We start from the raw sequence: 19,016 nt of genomic DNA, 5'->3' as shown, positions 1-19,016 counted from the left end.
AAATCAGCTAGGATTTTTTGATTTATTTTGATTTTGAAATTTTCTATATATTTAAAGGAGGCGCACGATACTTCTTAAATCTGCAACTAAAACAAAGCACAAAAAAAAATAACCAATTAGCAGCACCGACCAATGATAAATCAATACTAAAGTGATGAATCAACTGACAAATAAGATGCCCATCTAGTTTCACCGGAAGAGCTGAATTCTTCAAACAATAAATAAACGGCTGCTCCCGGTCGGCGCAGACGAAACTGTTTGCGGAAAATACACTCGAAATAGCCTACCGGTAGGCGTCTGTCCTCCTTGAATCTTGAAGCGCGTTGATTTTGATTTTCCCGGAACGTCTGTGACCGTCCCAGTTTGATGTAATTGTGTCGGTGGTGCTAAATATTCGGAATTTAAATGCAATTTTCTCGGCAAAGCCTTTTCGCATTTAATTCTAATTTATAAACCCATTTGGGCCTGAAAGCCTCACGATTATCCAACTCGGCTTCCTCTGACGCAAACGAGGCAAGTCTCACTTCGCTCAAGGCGACACTCGTAAAAGTTTAATTTGCCTAAAAGTATACCATTCGCAGCCCACTGCAATCTTCTGTGACGAATCTCTTGCTGCGGCTGCTGCTGCGTGGGTAGAACAGAACAATGGCACAGTCACTGTGTCTGTCTAGCTTCTCCAAGTGGTACTCGCAAAATCATCGATAGTAGAGCTTGTCGAGGCGAAGGACAAAGCCCAAATAAAATCTAATTTAATTTTCCGCTTTGCACACAGTTCGGTGCATACATCCGGGCGTTTTCCCATTAGAAAACGGGTCAGCCCAAGGATGGTAGAATAACATTATTACGTTCATTTTACGACGATCATTTGTCGTCAATCACCTTCCGAAGGGGCCCTACCCGTGGTGATCCATTCGCGGTTTATCACCCAGTTTCACAATCGACTTTGGAGACTGCGAGTTCAAATCCCGGCTGAGGAAGATGGGCAGAATTTATGGGTCACCTGCTGAAACCATTTCGATTTATAATGGTCTAGCGACTTCAAGAACTCGACAGTCCCACTGGGGTAGATTGATGGATGTGTTGGTGCTCGGGAATGTGTTGGAATAACTAATAACACTTTTCCAATAATCTTCATTGACGATCAAAGTTTAAAAGTTGTCCATTTGTTTCACTTATTGTTACATTTAAATACATTCAATTAGAGCTGATGTACCATTTGTTACAACTTAAACTATTGAATTACATTTTCCACCTCAACTAACGCTTAGTGCAACCCTGGCTTCCAGGTTCACTTCTCATATTGATCGTAAAACTGACTAATTTCCACTTTTTAGTTTTGAAACTTTGAAACGACTTTTATTTCCGCAATTTGTAAAATATATTTACAAAACAGAACCAATTGATTGCGAAAAAAAAAGCAATTAGGACACATATGCCAACCGGAAACCGAATTACTATTCCAACTACATAGCCTAAATCCCCGTCAAATCCACCCTGCAAAGGAGCGCCAAAAGTTTTGGACAGCCCTTCTCCGGTTTGCTCCAAACTCCACGTTGGGTCTAATTCCATGATTTCAATAGACCGACAAAGTTTTACCATCGGTTTTGAGCGCAAACGAACCAACTCAACTGTGTGACAGCGTGACACGCCGTGGAAGCAAATTTGGATCCCTAAAAGGGAGGATGGAGTAAAACTACGATATTTTTTTACCTTTAATTTTCATAAAGGTTGTTTTTTACGTTCTGAACATCCTTTATGCAATATTAAACACATTTTTCATTGAATATAAAACATTTACAAAAACTCATGTTTCAATATGTTTATTTATTGTGAATCAACAACAATTTCACAATTACAAGCTTTGAAAATAGACAACAGGAAAAGGCTATTATTGAAATATTGTTAATCCATTTTAGTAGCCGCTTTTACTGCTTTGATTTTAGAGATAGGGTAGAGTTGTCATTATTAAAAAAAAAACTTCTGTTTTTTTAAAGTTTCAATGATTTTTTTTTTGATGAACATTTTATAATTAGATTGTTGTGGTAATTTCTTTTTTTAAGTCTTCTAACATTGATCATAATACAGTGGACTCTCTGGCTGCCGATCTTCACGAAATCAATATTGCTCCAGCTGTCAATAAATTTTTCAGTCCAATAGATTGCTTTGATTTTTCGTTCTATAATTTGAATCTCCCGCTCTCGACGGGCCCTTCAATATCGACAACGAAGGAGTCTACTGTATAAGATCGAGTTATTATTAGTTATTAGAGTTATTCAACTGTCTCACTGTAGATGCACTTGGCAGGAGCAGTGAGACACAACATGAAACTTCTATTAACAAAAGTTAGACTAAAAAGTATTGAAATTTTAACAAAATCCTTTTATTTATATACCATATAACTTTATAACATAAAAATTATATAAAAGTAACAAAAATCGCTTTCAATTAATGTTTTGAACAATTTCTATAGATTTTGAAAAGTTTAATGAAGAAAAATAAAAATTTCTCATTGCTACTCATAGGATGAAAACAGAAGGTAATAATGAGATAGCCCTGAATTCTACGTATATTCTAAAATTTGAGCCTGATTGCTTAAAACTTCAATTTGTGAGAGCCATTTTACCATTGTTCCCCGTCTCTCATTGGTAACTACTCCCCCTTATCAGCTGATCAAGAAATTCAAAACTTAAACTCATGGTGCATTTAAAATTGTTCACGATGTTTGATTGTCCTAAGATCTCCTCAACAATTTTAATGAAAAGCTAAATCTATTAATTAATATTTCTACATATATTACAGGCTTTCTTCATGTGGTGACGCTTTTTTTGGTCTAAAAATATGCTTTTCGTTCGCTTTTAGAACTCATAATATTTTGTGTTAATCTCTTGAAAAAATATGATTATTCCTTTTTTTCTCATTTATTTCGCTTGCATGCAGTCACTAGTTAACAGGATAGCAACACCTGTAAGTAACGCCCAGCTCATCCGGTAGTGCCATTGGTAGAACTCCTGATAGCTGCTGGCAGAGTTTGAGTGTGTCCTCTCAGTTTGAAACTGCGTATGTGCTTTATTAGACTCTATCATAAATGCTAGATTACCCGTATTACACTGCACACTTACTGCACACACAAAAAAAGGTTTGATTCACTCTTTGGAGTTGATTTTGTTCACGTCCAACCACACCCCTCCTTTGGCCGCCATCATTGGTGCCGAGATGTCCAACTCCAGTGGGAGGATCATCTTTGCGCTGGTTGAGAAGCGGAACTTGTTCAAAAGTACAGCGATTCCGAACTTGACCTCCAGCAGGGCGAACCGCAGCCCGATGCAATTCCGGGGACCGTCTCCAAAGGGTAGGAAGGCATGGGTGTGACGAGCTTGGATCGCTTCCGGCGTAAAACGATCCGGATCGAAGCGGGTTGGATTCTGGTAAATGTCCGGATCGTAGTGAATTGCGTACACGGGGACCAGTACCATGGTGTCTGCGTCGAGGGTGACATCAGGATTGGTTATATGGTACGAGTGGTTTGAGTTGCGAGCTACGAAAGGAACTGGTGGGTACATACGAAGAGTTTCTGGAAAAAGTAACGTAAGATGAGTACACAGTTACTCTCTATGAGGAGATAATGCTCACCGTTGACGACCTGTTCCAGGTAGGTCATTTCCTTGAGTGCATCATAAGTGATTTTCCCGTCATGCCGCGTCAAAACAGAGCTGACTTCAACCCGAACCTTTTCCTGAATCTCCGGATTGTTGGCCAGTTCAAACAGGGCGAACGTTAGTGCGGTTGAGGTAGTTTCAAATCCACCAAGCATAAACACAAACGACTGCGCCACAACCTGGTTCATGGTCAAGGTTTCGCCCGAAGACTCCTGCTCGGCACCGTCTACGGTTCCCTTGTTCTTCAGCTCGATCAGCAGCTGCAGAAAATCCGGACGGGTCACGTTGTTTTGCTCACGGTACGTAACAGTCTCGGGAATCAGCGTCATGAAGTATTTCGCGATATCTCGTGGTAGTATCAGCAATCTTAATTTTGCAGAAAGGTCTCGGAAACTCATGAAGAAAAACTGCCACATGGCATCGATCGGAGATGGCTTGAACAACCTATTGGCGATGGTAATCAATTCCGATTCTTCATTCTTCAGAGAGTTGCAGTTGAGGCCAAATGCGCAAGATCCAATTACGTCACAGGTGAACCATCCGCACAATGTTTTCACATCAACGGCTTCTTCCCGTTCTTCGTACCTACCAAAGCACTCCACAAACTCGTCACCAATCTCCTGCATCGTATTGAACATGTACTTGATCTTCCCCGAGGTGAACGTCGGACTCAACTTGTTCCTCAAAAAGCGCCACTTTTCACCGTCGATCGCAAATAGATGCGCCGACACCGGATCATCTTTCTCATTGTAATAAACCCCACGATCCCTAAAACTGTTGAAATCCTTCACTAAAACTTGCTTCACCAGCTCCAGATCGGTCACCATCAGCGTTGGCTTCATAGTCAAGTAGAATCCCACTGCCGGACTTTCGTTCTTGAACTGCTGATATATTCTCTCCAAGATGTGACTCATGTGATACTTGGTGCCCATGCCCTGCAACGATCCCATCGGGAAGCTTCCCGGTGCGTGCGGAACATTTCGATCCGCCCAGTACGATAATTTGCGCCGCACGAAAAGATAAATCAGCGCTGCGGCTGGCAGCACCAAGTAGAGCAGCGTGTTCAGCAGAGACATGCTGTCGATGTCTGGACGCGTTCGCGACTCGACTGAGTGGGACCGGGCTGAGCTCGATGGAGAGCCAGCCGAGAGAGTGGAGGATTTGCGTAGGAGAGACTAATCGAAAAAGCTGGTGTTTACAGTGCTGAGGTCATGGATTATAATTGCAGTTGGAAGTTAAATTACCAGATAATTTCACTTTGAACATGATAAGATATTGAAGCGTTACATAACTGCCTAATGAAACTGACCACGCCTTGCGATGGGTACAGCTGAACGAACGCTGACGCTGGAATCCGACCTTTGTACTAAGTTTATTTTTTTCGTACATGCATGACATCACTGTCGTTAGCAGTTCGAGTAGGAAGAGAGCAATCAATTGCGTTAACGTGAAGACTTCCATCATTGCCATGATTTTTCGTTCAATGATATAAATTTTGCGTCGCTTTCAATATTTTGACAAAATTCTTTCTACAAGTTGTTTAGAATACTGCCCTACACATGCTGATTCCTTTTGGAAACGATTATCCCATTCCTTGTTAAGTTATGGAAATCGTCATTAATCAATGATTGCCAACTAGGACGTCAATGACTGTGCCACAAAATTATATAAGTTTTGAAGCACAATTGATTTAGATCAAAAATTCCTTCAGTGGCTTCAAGAAGACAACAACCGGCACATGCTGATTCCATTTGGTGCTGAAATTCGTTAAATTGAATTTTGTACAGAATATTTTAGAATGATGATCAATTTTCTCCCAAAATGATCAACGGCTTCACCTTAATGACAAGCCCCCAGTCACGGTATTCTTCAAATGAGTGCCTTTGATGAAGATGTATTATTTTTTTCTGAATTTTGACGGCTTCTTTTGAAGGTCAACCTAGAATTTCCAGTTTGAACTTCAAAAAATAACGTAATAAGGGGAATATCTTGGGACCTAAAGTTGAGATGGAACGTCTAGAGAAGAAATATATATATTTATTAGGGTGTTTCATCCAAAACAAAAAGTTCTCAGAATCGGGCAAACCGAGGTTCCCCTAGTAGAGGATACCCATAGGGACTCTCATGCCAAATATCAGCCCATTTGGTTGAGAATTGGCCTGTCCCCAGCGGTTCAAAGTTTACATGTAAATTACTATGGGATTTTTGTGCTTTTCGTTCAATCGTTCCTACAGGTCTGGGGACAACATGGATTCACTCGGAATAAAGACAGGTGTGTAGGGGATGGTCCAATGAACACATTCCAGAAGGAATTAGGGTTGTCCATTCTGTCCCCAAGGTGCGCATTGGATCGACGTCCGGTGTCTCCAAAACCAACGATTTTTTTTTTTTTTTTTTTTTGAATTAAATATACTTTATTGAATCTTTCTTATAATAATTACATTTGGTTTACATAATAAGTGGTCAGCTGTGGCTCTTCAGCTTTAGTTTGCTTTTCATGATTTAAACACTGTTCATTTTCTTAACTTTAAAAGTATATGATTTATCATTGTTGTAACACTAGGTACAATAATAAAAAAAAATTAAGAAAACACAACCTAACCTAAAACTAACTTAATCTTACCATAAACTAAACCAATCCTTGAATCAAGGGGTATTCAGATATAGCACATTTTTCCCTGAATTTCAAACATTTTTCTTGAATTTTCTGATCCAACATTTTTACTTCTGCTAATTCATGAACCTCACTTGATCTTGTCCAGCCAGGAACATTCAAAACCATTTTGAGTACCTTGTTTTGGACACGCTGGAGCTTCAATTTATGAGTTCTAGCGCAACACTCCCAAACAGGTACTGCATACTCAATAACGGGGTAAATTATTTGTTTGTAAACTGCTAGCTTATTTTTCAAAGATAGCTTTGATTTTCTGTTAATTAAAGGATACAAACACCTGATGAGAATGCTGCACTTGTTCAATATTTTATCTACATGCTGCCGAAACAATAGTTTCGAGTCAAGTATGAGACCTAAATAGACAACTTCCTTTGACCAGGGTATCGAAACATCATTCATTTTAATCAAAACATCATCCTTTGGGACAAATCTGGCCGATTTGGAAAGTGGAAAAATGATGGTTTGAGTTTTGGCTGCATTTATGCGAATTTTCCAGTCGCCAAAGTATTCGGAAAGAACGTCAAGACCCTTCTGAAGACGGCCAACTAAATATCTGGTTATTTTACCCTTATAAATAACGGCAGTGTCATCAGCAAAAGTGACAACACACCATTACCAGGAAGAGTAGGCAAATCAGATGTAAAAATATTGTACAGAAGTGGGCCAAGAATACTTCCTTGGGGAACCCCAGCATCAATGTTGAATAATCCAGAAGCAATCCCATTCAGAAAAACCCTGAACGATCTCTCCGAAAGATAGTGCTGGATAATTTTGATAAGATACATTGGAAAACCGTATAAATACAGTTTATGTATCAAACCATCATGCCAAACATTGTCAAAAGCCTTCTCAACATCCAACAAAGCCATAGCAGTTGATTTAGACTCAAGCTTGTTCTGCTTGATGATTTTAGTTACTCTCGTAAGCTGATGAGCAGTATTATGCCCTTTCGGAAGCCAAACTGCTCATTCAAAATTATATTATTATCGTTGGTAAAATCCAAAAGCCTTGAATAGATGACCTTCTCAAAGAGTTTGGACAGACTACTCAAAAGACTAATGGGACGATAACTTGTTGGCGATGTTGGATCTTTTGAGGCTTCAAAATTGGTATGACTTTGCCCAGCTTCCAATTGGTGGGGAAGTAACCAAGTTGCAAACATTTATTGAAAATATTGGCTAGATGTTGAAAGAACTGATCACTCTGTTTTTTCAACACTAGATTAAAATGTTATCAAAGCCTGGAGCTTTCATATTTTCATTTGTTTAACTGCAACTTTGACTTCCTCACCAGAAACATGGGAATCTGCAGGAAATTCAAAGGTAGAGTCATTGATTGTTGAAATACTATTGGCAACTGATGTTTCTTTACGGCTGGTCATGGAAGCGCCAAGATTATGTGAACTAACAAAATGAAGCCCAAGTGCATTTGCCTTTTCCTCGGATGTAATCAAAGGAGAATCCTCAACAATAAGAGGAGGAATAGGCTTTGGTTTGTTTTTAAGAACTTTTGAAAGTTTCCAAAATGGTTTTGAATAATTCCCAAGCTGGCTTACATGTTTTGAAAATTCTTGATTTCTGATATTGTCAAGTCGGTCTTGTATGATTTTGTTCAAATTGTTCACTGAAATCTTTTGTCATAGTCCCCAGTCCGTTGATATTGTCTCCTATAAACATTCCTAAGTCTAATCAAGTGTTTAGTATCTACGTCAATATCAGTTACCTTAAAATTAACAGGAACCTCCCGAACGTTGGCAGCCTCTGCTTGGTTGATAGCCTGCTGGATCACCTCCAGCGAACGATCAATATCGGCAGAAGTTTCCGGGTGTTGATCATAGTCGATGTTGCTGTCTACCACTTGCTGAAACTGCTGCCAGTCAACGTTGTGGTAATCTTTCCGGGTTGGTTGCCGCTGCGGAGTAACGGAAGCTCCAACCTCCACAACCACCGGATAGTGATCAGAACTCAACTCTTCAAACACCTCAGGATGAGCCACGTTCTCAGCCATATTGGTAATGAAGAAGTCGATGATTGAGTGATTCCCAGACCGAGCCACCCTCGTTGGACGATCCGGACTCACAACGTTGTAGTATCCGTTTTGCAGATCGTTGTGCAGAATCACTCCGTTCCGATTCCTCCTGCTGTTGCCCCAAACTTCATGCTTCGCGTTGAGGTCACCAGCGATGATGTACTTTGCGCTCCGCCGTGTCAGCTTCTGGATATCGCTCTTCAGTTTTGCTGCTGAACCATCTCTGGCATTCACCTGACGTGGGCAGTATGCAGCAATGAAGAGTACTGGGCCAACCGAAGTGGGAATTTCCACCCCAACGGCCTCGATGATGTCCAGCTTGAAGTGTGGCAGCCGGCGTGGCTTGAGATCACGATGAACAGCGACAAGCACACCTCCTCCTCCAGAGGTGGTCCTGTCGAGCTGCGTCGCGATCTTGTAGTTTTGCAGATAAACTTTTTCACCGGGCTTCAGATGAGTTTCCGTGATGGCAGCTACGTCGATCTCCTTCTCGCGAAGAAAATCCACCAGCTCTAAGTTCTTCCTCCTAATGGAGCAAGCGTTCCAATTCAGCAGCTTGAGGGACCTACGATCCATACTGGATGACGAACGAGGTCAGCACTTCAATCTGCTGGGTCTTGGTTTTGCATCCACGCAGTGCAGCGGACATCTGTTTGAAAATATTGAGGAGTTCGGTTGAGGTGTAAAGATCATTACCATTTTCCTCAACTGCTGGTTCTTGGGTTGGTCTTGGCTCCTGGCTGAAGCCCGGTGGTGGCGGTCTCGGCTCCTGGCTGGAACCCGGCCGTGGATGATTCATCTCAGCTCTCTTCCTGGGATCCAACGGCAACGGTGCCAAGTTCGGGACCTGGCGTCGCGGTTGAAGAGGTGGAAAATTTTGCTCCACCAGGGCTGGAGGAGTTCTACGACGCTGAGGCTGATTCTTCGTCGATGCTTGCTGCCGAATTTTCACGAACTCAGCTCTCTTGGGGCACTTTCGGTCGGTTGACGAGTGCTCACCGTTGCAGTTGAGGCACTTCACCAGCGAATCTTGGATGCACTGGGATGTGATGTGCGCATCGGTACCACATTTGGCGCAACGACGCTTTAGGTGGCAGTTCTTACCTCCGTGCCCGAAGCCCAGGCAGTTGAAGCATTGTGTGACGTCACGATGCACTGGTCGGTATCGCTCCCACGACACGATAATGTTGAAAACCGCTCGATTGCCTTCAGCTCAGGAAGCGTCGTCGATCCCTTAGCCAAATGCAGCAGGTAGAGCTGGTCACGGTACTTGATGTCTTTGTTGCGTCGGCTCATTTTGTGCACGGCCAACACATCCAGTTTCAAAACTTTTAGCTCGGCAGCTAATTCCTCCACTGGCATGTCGTACAGACCTCTGACGACGATTTTGTACGGCTTATCCATGACGACATCATGGGTAAAGTACTCCGCCTCGTTTTCGGTCAAGTAATCCTTGACCAGTTGATAGTGCTGCCTGGATTGCACCAGCACCTTAAATCCGTCCTGACACAGACGAATGTTGCCTTGGACTTTCCCAGACTTGATGAGTTCAACCAGCCCCGCTCGAAAGTCGATCGTTGCTGCTGATTGCCGCACAAAAAGGAGGCAGTTTCTCCTTTCGCTGTTTCACTTCATTCTCCTTTGCTTCCGCTACCTGGTCCTCGTCAGGCAGTCCAGCGAACTTGTTGTTCTTCAAAAGCTGCTCCTCGTGCGATGAAGAGTTCTCCTCCTCCTCATCCATCGGTACAGTACCGTCGCTCTTTTTCGTCTTTTGCTGTTCGATGTCACTTCCAAAAGCACCTTCCTTTTGGAAATTCCCGGTTTTTGGCCATCAGTTGAGGCCTCAACCTTCCTTTTGGAAATTCCCACCTTTTTGCCTGCTTGAGCCGCAGGTAGGGCAATATTGCCGGCGTTTTGCGCCGGGACGCGACGAGTCATGTTGATTCAGACAACCTTCACCAACGAATGCTCGGATAACAATGAAACCAACGATTCATCCTTCAAAAGCATCACATTTCCTTAGTATGCTATGACAGCTAGGTGGAAACCACGACGCCCCATATGAGACGGTGAACACGTGGAGAGGCATCGATTGCATTATTAACACAAAATCATCATTTTACTTTATTTAGAATAGTTGAAATTCTTCCAGGAACATCAATAATTATAATTTTAGTGCTTTAAAGAATGTTTCTGAGCCAAAACTCGAGTAGATGCTCTGCCACGTGTTCACCGTCTGACATGGGGCGTCGTAATTTTCTCCTAGCCGTCATAGCATACTAAGGACAATGCGTACATTTGAAGGGTGAAGCTTGCTCAGCAGCGCAGCGATTCCAAACTTGACCTCCAGCAGGGCGAACCGCATTCCGATGCAGTTCCGGGGACCGACCCCGAACGGCAGGAAGGCATGCGTGTGGCGGGCCTGGATCGCTTCCGGTGTGAACCGATTCGGATCAAACTGCCACGGGTTTGGGTAAATCTCCGGGTCCTGGTGGATCGAGGTCACAGGAATCATCAGCAATGTGCCCTTTTCGATGGTAAGATCGGTTTTTGATAAACGGTACGGCTGGTTGGCCACACGGAACAAGTTGCCCACCGGAGGATGAAGTCGGAGAGTTTCTACGAGAAATAATTCATTAGCATTCGGATGCAGCATCAATATTAATTACTCACCGTTGACGACCTGCTCCAGATAGGACATATCTTTCAGTGCTTCGTAGGTTATTTGACCGCCGTGAGCTGCCAACACGCGTTTCACTTCGGCACGGGTCTTCTCCTGTATTCCTTGGTTGTTAGCTAACTCAAACAGTGCAAACGACAATGCCGTTGAAGATGTCTCAAATCCAGCGAAAAAGAACAAGAACGCCTGTGCGGCAACCTCATCCATTGAAATTTTGTCCTGCGACTCTTCCTCGTGATCCTCAACCGTGCCCTTGTTCTTCAACTGCATCAACAGCTGCAGAAAATCCGATCGCATCACGTTATTCTTCTCCCGATGATCGACGGTTCCACGAACGACGTTCATGAAGTATTCCGTCACATCTTTAGGGACTACCTTCAATCCTAACTTTCTGGAAATTGCAGTGCAGCTTGTCATGAAAATTATCTTGAAAAACTGCAACGGCCCCGCGTTGAACACCTTATCCCCGATCGTCAGCAGTTCCGAACCTTCATTTTTCAACGAGTTGCAATTCAATCCGAACGCACACGATCCGATCACGTCACAGGTGAATCTCTTCGCCAACGCCTTTAAATCCACCGGACTTTTACTGTCCACGTACTTATCGAAACCCTGCAAAAACTGATCACCAATCTCTCGAACCGTCAAAAACATGTATTTGATCTTGCCGGAGGTGAACGTTGGACTCAACTTGTTCCTCAGAAACTTCCACTTGTCCCCCTCGATCGAGAACAAATGCGCCGACAGCGGGTCATCCTGCTCGTTGTAGTAAATTCCACGATCGCGGAAAAAGTTGAAATCCTTCACCAAAACTTGCTTCACCAGCTCCAGATCGATCAGCAGCAGCACCGGACTCACGGTCATGTACATTCCGGCCACGGGACTAACCCGCTTAAACTGACGGTAGACACTATCCATCGTCTGGGTGAAGTGATACTTGGTCCCCGTACCGGCAAACGTCCCCATCGGGAACTGACCGGGATCGTTGGGCACATTGCGATCGTTCCAGTAGGCGTACTTGCGACGCAGATAGGCATACAGCAGGCCTATGGCTGGGAGTACCAGGTATAGAACCGTGCTTAGAAGACTCATCGCGCCCAAATCGATGTGGTCGTGACCACAGCAGGCGATGAACTGAGCTTTATATCGGACGAAAGAAGTGATAAAGTTGCGCCTGCTTTGAGCCAGCAGCCAAAAAAGGCGATTTGATAAATTGGCTTAAATTTTGCAGTTCATATCGTTGACCTTTTTGGGGCCGTTTGTCTTTAAGATAACAAAAATACAGTTCATTAGGGGAATTATACCCATTTTAATCACACTAAGCCGTTCGACCAATTCCCATCACTTTTGCCGTTTTCCGCTAGAAAATAAACATTTTCAGATGTATCAACAATGAAGAGTTGCTTGCTCACATTTATTTGAACTATTTATTACTTTGGAACAGTCAAAAAGACTTTATGAAAGCTGTAATTCATGATCAAAGTGCTGATAGGCCGATAATAGAAATAGGCTGAAAAAGGGTATAGTTCCCCTATTTCGTGGTCGCCAAATGTTGAATTTCGAAAATGAACCACATGAAGGCTGATTGCATTCAATTTTTCTTTTTATAGATCGTCAGATAAAATGTGTCATTCTTTATTAGAACAGTAATACGTTGAGGTTGAAGTAATAATGCACAGTTATAATGTTTATTAAGAGCGAGATTTTCACCAGTGTGACACAGGTCGTATCGAGGTGCCCCGATTTGGATGAAACTTTCAGCGTTTGTTTGTCTATATATGAGATGAACATATGCCAAATATAAGCCCTCTTCGACAAAGGGAAGTGGGGTAAAACGGGCATTGAAGTTTGAGATCCAAAAATAATGAAAAATCATGAAATTGCTCGCATTTGCGTAAAACTTGAGCAATTCTAATTCTCTTAAGTGCATTCGAGAGGCTTTTTAACATTCCAACGCCCAAGGCTCCAAAAAAGTTGGAACGGTAACTTCAACTCAATGGTTCTCGAGCATAACTCAACCAATCAAAATGATTCTTCTTTCCAGTGATTTGTTAAGATGTCTAGATGATTCTAGAACTTTGCAGAACTTAATTTGATCAAAAATGTAATTTTTGCGATCAAAAACATCGTTCCAACTTTTTTTTTCGCGTGTAAAAAAAAATCGCCAAAAATTCCGCGGAGGCTTTCGTTTTAAAAAAGGTGGAACGATGTTTTCGGTCGCAGAAATTACAGATTTCTTCAAATCAAGTTCTGCAAAATTTTAGGATCATCTAGACATTCTTACAAATCACTGGAAACAAGAATCGTCCCGATTGGTTGAGTTATGCCCGAGAACCAGCGAGTTGAAGTTGCCGTTCCACCTTTTTTGGGAGACTTGGGCGTCGGTGTAAGTTGGACATGCGTTGGGCGTTCCAGTGTTAAAGAACTTTAAAATGAGCTATAAACATCTGAGAATGGTTTGGCTTTTTCTCGTAGCTTTTGCAAATTACTGCTAAAAATGTTTTTTTTAAACCCCAATTTCTCCAACACCCATACTCCCATAGGTCAAAAGTTAGATTATTTCGTGGACAATAAACCTGTGGTACAAAGTGTGTACAAAGTACACGTATGCGACTGCCAAAGGGTTTTGTTAGTAGTTATATTTAATGCACAACTAGAATTTTTTTAAAAGTTCTGTCCAAATGCGATCAAATCTTCTTTACGTCCAACCACAATCCACCCTTAATCTCCATCATGGACGATTTGGTTTCCAGTTCCAGCGGAAGCCTCACGCGGCTGTTGAGCGTAAACGACAGCCGGCTGAGGAGCTGTGCAATTCCGAACTTGACCTCCAACAGGGCGAATCGCATCCCGATGCAGTTCCGCGGGCCATCCCCGAACGGCAAAAAGGTGTGCGTGTGGCGAGCCTGAATCGCTTCCGGCGTGAATCGATCCGGATCGAATTGAGACGGGTTGGGGTAGATGTCCGGATCACGTTGGATCGAGTACGCCGGTATCATCACCATGGTGCCCTTCTCGATTACCACATTTGGAGACGTTAGCTGATAGGGTTGGTTAGCGATACGGATGATGTTGCCAACCGGAGGATACATCCGAAGAGATTCTACAAAGAAGCGGGATCAGTCAAGATCTTCAGGAAATCATCCTAAATCTTACCGTTAACAACTTGCTCCAGATAGGTCATGTCCTTGATGGCTTCATAGGTCAAATGACCACCATGAACTGCTAGCACACGTTGTACTTCGGCACGTGCCTTCTCCTGAATATCCGGATTGTTGGCAAGCTCAAAAATTGCAAATGATAACGCCGTTGACGAAGTCTCGAATCCGGCAAAGAAAAACAAAAAAGCTTGCGCCGCAGCTTGATCCATTGTGATCTTATCTGCCGAATCTTCGGCGTGGTCTTCAATTGTTCCCTTGTTCTTTAGCTGCATCAAAAGCTGTAAAAAGTCCGGTCGCACCACATTGTTCTTCTCCCGATGGTCGACAGTTCCCTGGATGACGTTCATAAAGTAATCCGTAACCTCTACAGGAAGTTGTCGAAGACCCAACTTAAGCGACAGATCGCGATAACTCATCACAAAGAAAGCCTTCAGCATTTGCCACTGGTTAAGTTTGAACACCTTATCGCCCATGGCTAACAGTTCCGAGCCTTCATTCTTCAAGGAGTTACAATTCAGCCCAAAAGCGCACGATCCAATGACGTCACAGGTGAATCTCTGTGCCAGCGCCTTCATATCAACCGGTTCTTGCGCTTCCGCGTACTTATCGAAGCTCTGCACAAATTCATCTCCAATCTCCTGCATCGTCAGAAACATGTACTTGATCTTCCCAGAGGTAAAAGTCGGACTCAGCTTGTTTCTCATGTACCGCCACTTCTCCCCCTCAATAGAGAACAAATGCGCCGACAGCGGATCCTCCTTCTCGTTGTAGTACATTCCACGATCACGGAAACTGTTGAAGTCCTTCACCAAAATCTGCTTTACCAGCTCCAGGTCAGTAACCAGGACCGTAGGAGAAAGCGTAACGTAGAACCCGGCCATCGAACCCGTCCCCTTGAACTTGCTGTAGATACGGTCCGTAATTTGAATCAAATGATACTTGGAACCCATGCCCTTGAGTGATCCCATTGGGAACTGTCCGGGCTCGTGGGGAACATTTCGATCGGCCCAGTACGAGTACTTCCGGCGTAGAAATAGATAGAAAAGCGCAAACACTGGAACAACCAAGTACAGAATGGTGTTTAACAATCCCATCGCTAAAAGTTGCTTGCGCTCTCGGTCCCGGTCAGCAGTGAACTGCTGGAGAACAGTGGACAGAGCTTCAACTGGGAGGCGATTCTCTCTTGGGATAATTCTCTGAGAGAGACTTAGCCTTTTGCTTTCATTACGCTGATTCATAAACGAACAGGTTTGCGGCATGATCTCCAGATCTCTTGGAGTTTGTTATATTTGAAATGAGAGCGTGTAGCTTATTAGTGAGCGTTATTTCTTCGACGAGGCGTACACTGCGTCATCAACTAAATTTGGTCACTATTTATACCGATCAGATCATAAAAAAGCATGTGGATTTTGCTTTGAGTCAACTCTAGTTTTTGTTTATATCACTGCACCCAATATAAGCTAATTAAAAGAAACGAACACCAGACGCTTAATCTATATAATATTGTTAGTGATTAATGACAGGCATCAATCAATTGCAATGGATAATTATCCAGTAAATTATAAACTCTTGCAGAAGCATCCATCATTAATTTGTGAAGGAATTCATACTATCACTCAACCAGAAGATAAAGAAGGAAGCAATTTAGATTACTGTTTGCATCAACATACAATTTGTTTGTAAATCGATTGTTATTTATCTTTGAAATATATTCTCCGTCCGTTTTCACGTAACGAGGAAAACACATTCCCGGAAACTCCCGAAATTCACGCAGAAGTTTACATGTTTTTTCAAACTTTTTGGCACCAGCAATGTTTATTAAAAGCATTGTAAAAAAATATGCAATGAAAAACAATATATTTTTCAATTAAGTTAACAAACTTCATACGATTAGTTGTTTGAAAATGCCCGACGTTTCAGCTCGGGGTTTGAACATTTTTCAAAGGAACAAAAAGGAATGGACAGTAGTAGGAACAAACGAAAAAAATATGGGATTTTTCAATGAAACTTTAGTAACATTATGACAACAATAAAACCTCAAAATTATCCAATTTTCAGCGTTTTTTTTTTTTTTTTCATTTTATAATTTGGTGTTTTCAAAACTTCATGAAAATCTAAATCCGTTCCACCAGCAGCGGAACACCTCCTTTTGGCATGGGCATATTCGACGTCACATCCAGTTCCAACGGTACGGGGGTATTCACGCCTGGTAGCACCCGGAACTCGCGCAGCATCGTAATCAGCCCAACCCGGATCTGCATCAATCCGAACCGCATGCCGATACAATTCCGCGGACCTTCCCCAAAGGGCAGATACACGAACGGGTGGCGGCTTGCGCGGTTGGTTTCGTTGAAACGCTCCGGATCGAACCGGTCCGGATCCGGGTAGTGGTCGGGATCGTGCTGCAGCGCGTAGGTTGGGACTATCAGGAAGGTGCCCTTGGGGATCGTGAGGTCGCTGTTGGGAACGGGGAAATCGCTGTTGGACGTCCTCATCAGAAAGTCCACCGATGGGTGCTTGCGAAGAGTTTCTGAAGAATTTGAAAGGACCCTAGAATTGATTCTGACGATGCATTACAGATCTTACCGTCAATGACCATGTTAAGATACTCCACGGAGTTAACCGCCTCGTAGGTAAGCTTTCCTTTACCACAAACCCGTGTAATCTCGTTCCGCAGCTTGTCCTGTAGGGGAGAGTGGGGAGACTTGATCCCCGGGGAGACTTGATCCCAAGCCTGTATCTCGTTAGCATGTGGGTAAAACAATTAGCTTTGTTCTAGAAAGTTGTGCGAAATTGACTAAAACTCATTGTAGAAAACAAAGAAAAAAATTAAAAAATGTTTAGATTGAGTTACGCACATTTTTCTAAGAAGTGCTGCAAAAAACTTCCAAGAGATCTTTTTTCTTTATTTTGATAAGTATAGAAAACACTCAAAAATTATTCAAAAAAATATTTTTTATGCATGAATTGTTTGATAAACATATAAACTCCAAAACCCTTACGCATTTGACGTTAAATTTATCGTCATTCTATTTTTACAATCAATTGTTTGAAAAAGTGCGTTTAGGGAGACTTGATCCCTGCATTTTTACAGTCACTGGAATCAGCCTCAAGATTAAATAATTGGGCTGGGGTTTCGTACATAGTTTCCTTTAGTATAGTTGTACATAACTTACTGCAGTTTGAACCGTTTTTCAAAAGTTTTGTAAACAAAAATTACCAGCTTTTGTAAACATGCTAAATTTTGGTCTAAAAAAGACAATTTTAAGTTTTTAAATATTTTACATGCTAAACTTGTTATATTTTGAACACAAACGTACAGGTTTAATTTAAAATTGTGTAACTTATAGAAAATTAAAAGTTTAAATGAATAAGAAACATTTTGCTTAAGATTTCTTCAAAATGTTGAAAGGGGGATCAAATTACCCCCAACATTTTGAAAAGGCCGGTTTAAAATATTTTTTTAAAACGCTTGGCATAATTCGAAGAGTTTATCTGATGAAGTACCATTATCAGCCAAACATAGTTGAATGTTTAAGCTTTCAATTCATGCAAAAAGATCATAGTTTTGTGAGAAACTGACAGAGTTATGTGCGATACAAAAAAAGGGGATCAAGTCTCCCCACTCTCCCCTATGTCCTGGTTCATGGCTAACTCATACATACAATTGACCATTGCCGTCGAAGATGTTTCAGATCCTGCCAGAAAAAAGACAAAAGATTGCGCAGCCATTTCGTCCATGGTTATCCGCGCGTCTGGATCTTCACTGTTCTTTAGCTGGATCAACAAGTTCATAAAGTCATTCCGCTGAACGTTGTTCTTCTCACGCTGCCGAACCGTGTCGTGAACCAATTCAATGAAGAACTTTTCAACAGCTGCCGGAAGTGACCGCATCTTGAATGTCGTAGCAATCCCCTTGAAAATCATCATGAACATCATTTTTAAAACCTGCAGCTTACTCTGCTGAAACACTTGCAAGGCAATCTCTCGAACTAGACACTTTTCACTGCGTAAACTATTGCACTCAAGTCCGAAGGCACAACTCCCAATGACATCCGTGGTGAATCCAACTAGCAAATCCTTCATCATCACTTCAGCGGAACCTTCCGAACCGACCTTCTCACCCAGGTAACTGCGCAGCTCATCCGCCACGCCCAGAATAGTCTCAAACATCATCTTCATCTTGCCCGAAGTAAACGTTGGCGACAGTTTCATCCTTAGCTGACGCCATGGTTGACCTTCTAGCGCAAACAGATGTCCTGATAGGGGATCAACTTCAGGATTGTTGTAGACTCCACGGTCGTGAAATGTGGAAAAATCCTTCACCAGAATCGCTTTGATTAGCTCAGGATCGATCACGATCGCTGACTGGATCACAAACAGAATGGACCCGCCAACGGGCAATTGCCGAGCTTTGAAGTCCTGGTACAACCGCTGATTGGTTTTGGACATGTGCTCAGTTTTGTTAGTATCTTTGTAATCTCCAAAGAACAGCACCGGATTGCTACTGCATGGAAAGTTTCGTGTCTTCCAGTAATTGCGTCGTCTGTCCAGGAAGAGCCATGCAGAGGTAGCGAGTCCGAGAAACAGTGTGACGAAGATCGCCAAAAAGATACTCTGCAGTCCGTCCATTCTGGACAACGGGCGAACAACGACTGTCAGCCGGCAGACTGTAGAGCCGGTGGAGAGTTGTTGAGAGAAACTCGTCTCTCGCGCACCAAGTTACGCTTCGTGAGTGTTGATTTGTATCTCAATTGATGCTCAAATTTCATTACCAAGGTCAAGCTTGGTTATGTCAATGACAGAGATCAACACTG

At 42.6% G+C, this 19,016-nt stretch overlaps 5 protein-coding genes across 19 annotated transcripts in view; 1 reads left to right on the top strand and 4 right to left on the bottom strand.

Moving 5' to 3' along the window:
* LOC6037489 (sodium/calcium exchanger 1) overlaps window positions 1-19,016 on the top strand; it is a 270,881-nt gene that overhangs the window by 217,619 nt on the left and 34,246 nt on the right. The window lies entirely within an intron of this gene.
* Window positions 2,710-4,782, bottom strand: LOC6037497 (cytochrome P450 6A1). Its single transcript, XM_001847355.2, has 2 exons — window positions 3,631-4,782; window positions 2,710-3,571 (listed from the first exon to the last, which is right to left on the bottom strand). The coding sequence occupies exons 1-2, from the start codon at window positions 4,730-4,732 to the stop codon at window positions 3,144-3,146; spliced, it is 1,530 nt and encodes a 509-aa protein (XP_001847407.2). The 5' UTR covers window positions 4,733-4,782; the 3' UTR covers window positions 2,710-3,143.
* LOC6037496 (probable cytochrome P450 6a14) lies at window positions 10,613-12,325 on the bottom strand. Its single transcript, XM_038249779.1, has 2 exons — window positions 11,032-12,325; window positions 10,613-10,977 (listed from the first exon to the last, which is right to left on the bottom strand). The coding sequence occupies exons 1-2, from the start codon at window positions 12,128-12,130 to the stop codon at window positions 10,628-10,630; spliced, it is 1,449 nt and encodes a 482-aa protein (XP_038105707.1). The 5' UTR covers window positions 12,131-12,325; the 3' UTR covers window positions 10,613-10,627.
* On the bottom strand, window positions 13,658-15,359 carry LOC6037495 (probable cytochrome P450 6a14). The gene is made up of 2 exons (XM_001847353.2): window positions 14,195-15,359; window positions 13,658-14,141 (listed from the first exon to the last, which is right to left on the bottom strand). Exons 1-2 carry the CDS (start codon window positions 15,291-15,293, stop codon window positions 13,726-13,728), a joined length of 1,515 nt encoding a protein of 504 aa, XP_001847405.2. The 5' UTR covers window positions 15,294-15,359; the 3' UTR covers window positions 13,658-13,725.
* On the bottom strand, window positions 16,090-19,005 carry LOC6037494 (probable cytochrome P450 6a14). Its single transcript, XM_001847352.2, has 3 exons — window positions 17,835-19,005; window positions 16,786-16,887; window positions 16,090-16,729 (listed from the first exon to the last, which is right to left on the bottom strand). Exons 1-3 carry the CDS (start codon window positions 18,829-18,831, stop codon window positions 16,314-16,316), a joined length of 1,515 nt encoding a protein of 504 aa, XP_001847404.2. The 5' UTR covers window positions 18,832-19,005; the 3' UTR covers window positions 16,090-16,313.

Source organism: Culex quinquefasciatus, chromosome 1, assembly GCF_015732765.1.
Source record: "Culex quinquefasciatus strain JHB chromosome 1, VPISU_Cqui_1.0_pri_paternal, whole genome shotgun sequence".
Lineage (NCBI taxonomy): Eukaryota > Metazoa > Arthropoda > Insecta > Diptera > Culicidae > Culex > Culex quinquefasciatus.
This window is presented reverse-complemented; position numbering and strand designations above follow the sequence as displayed.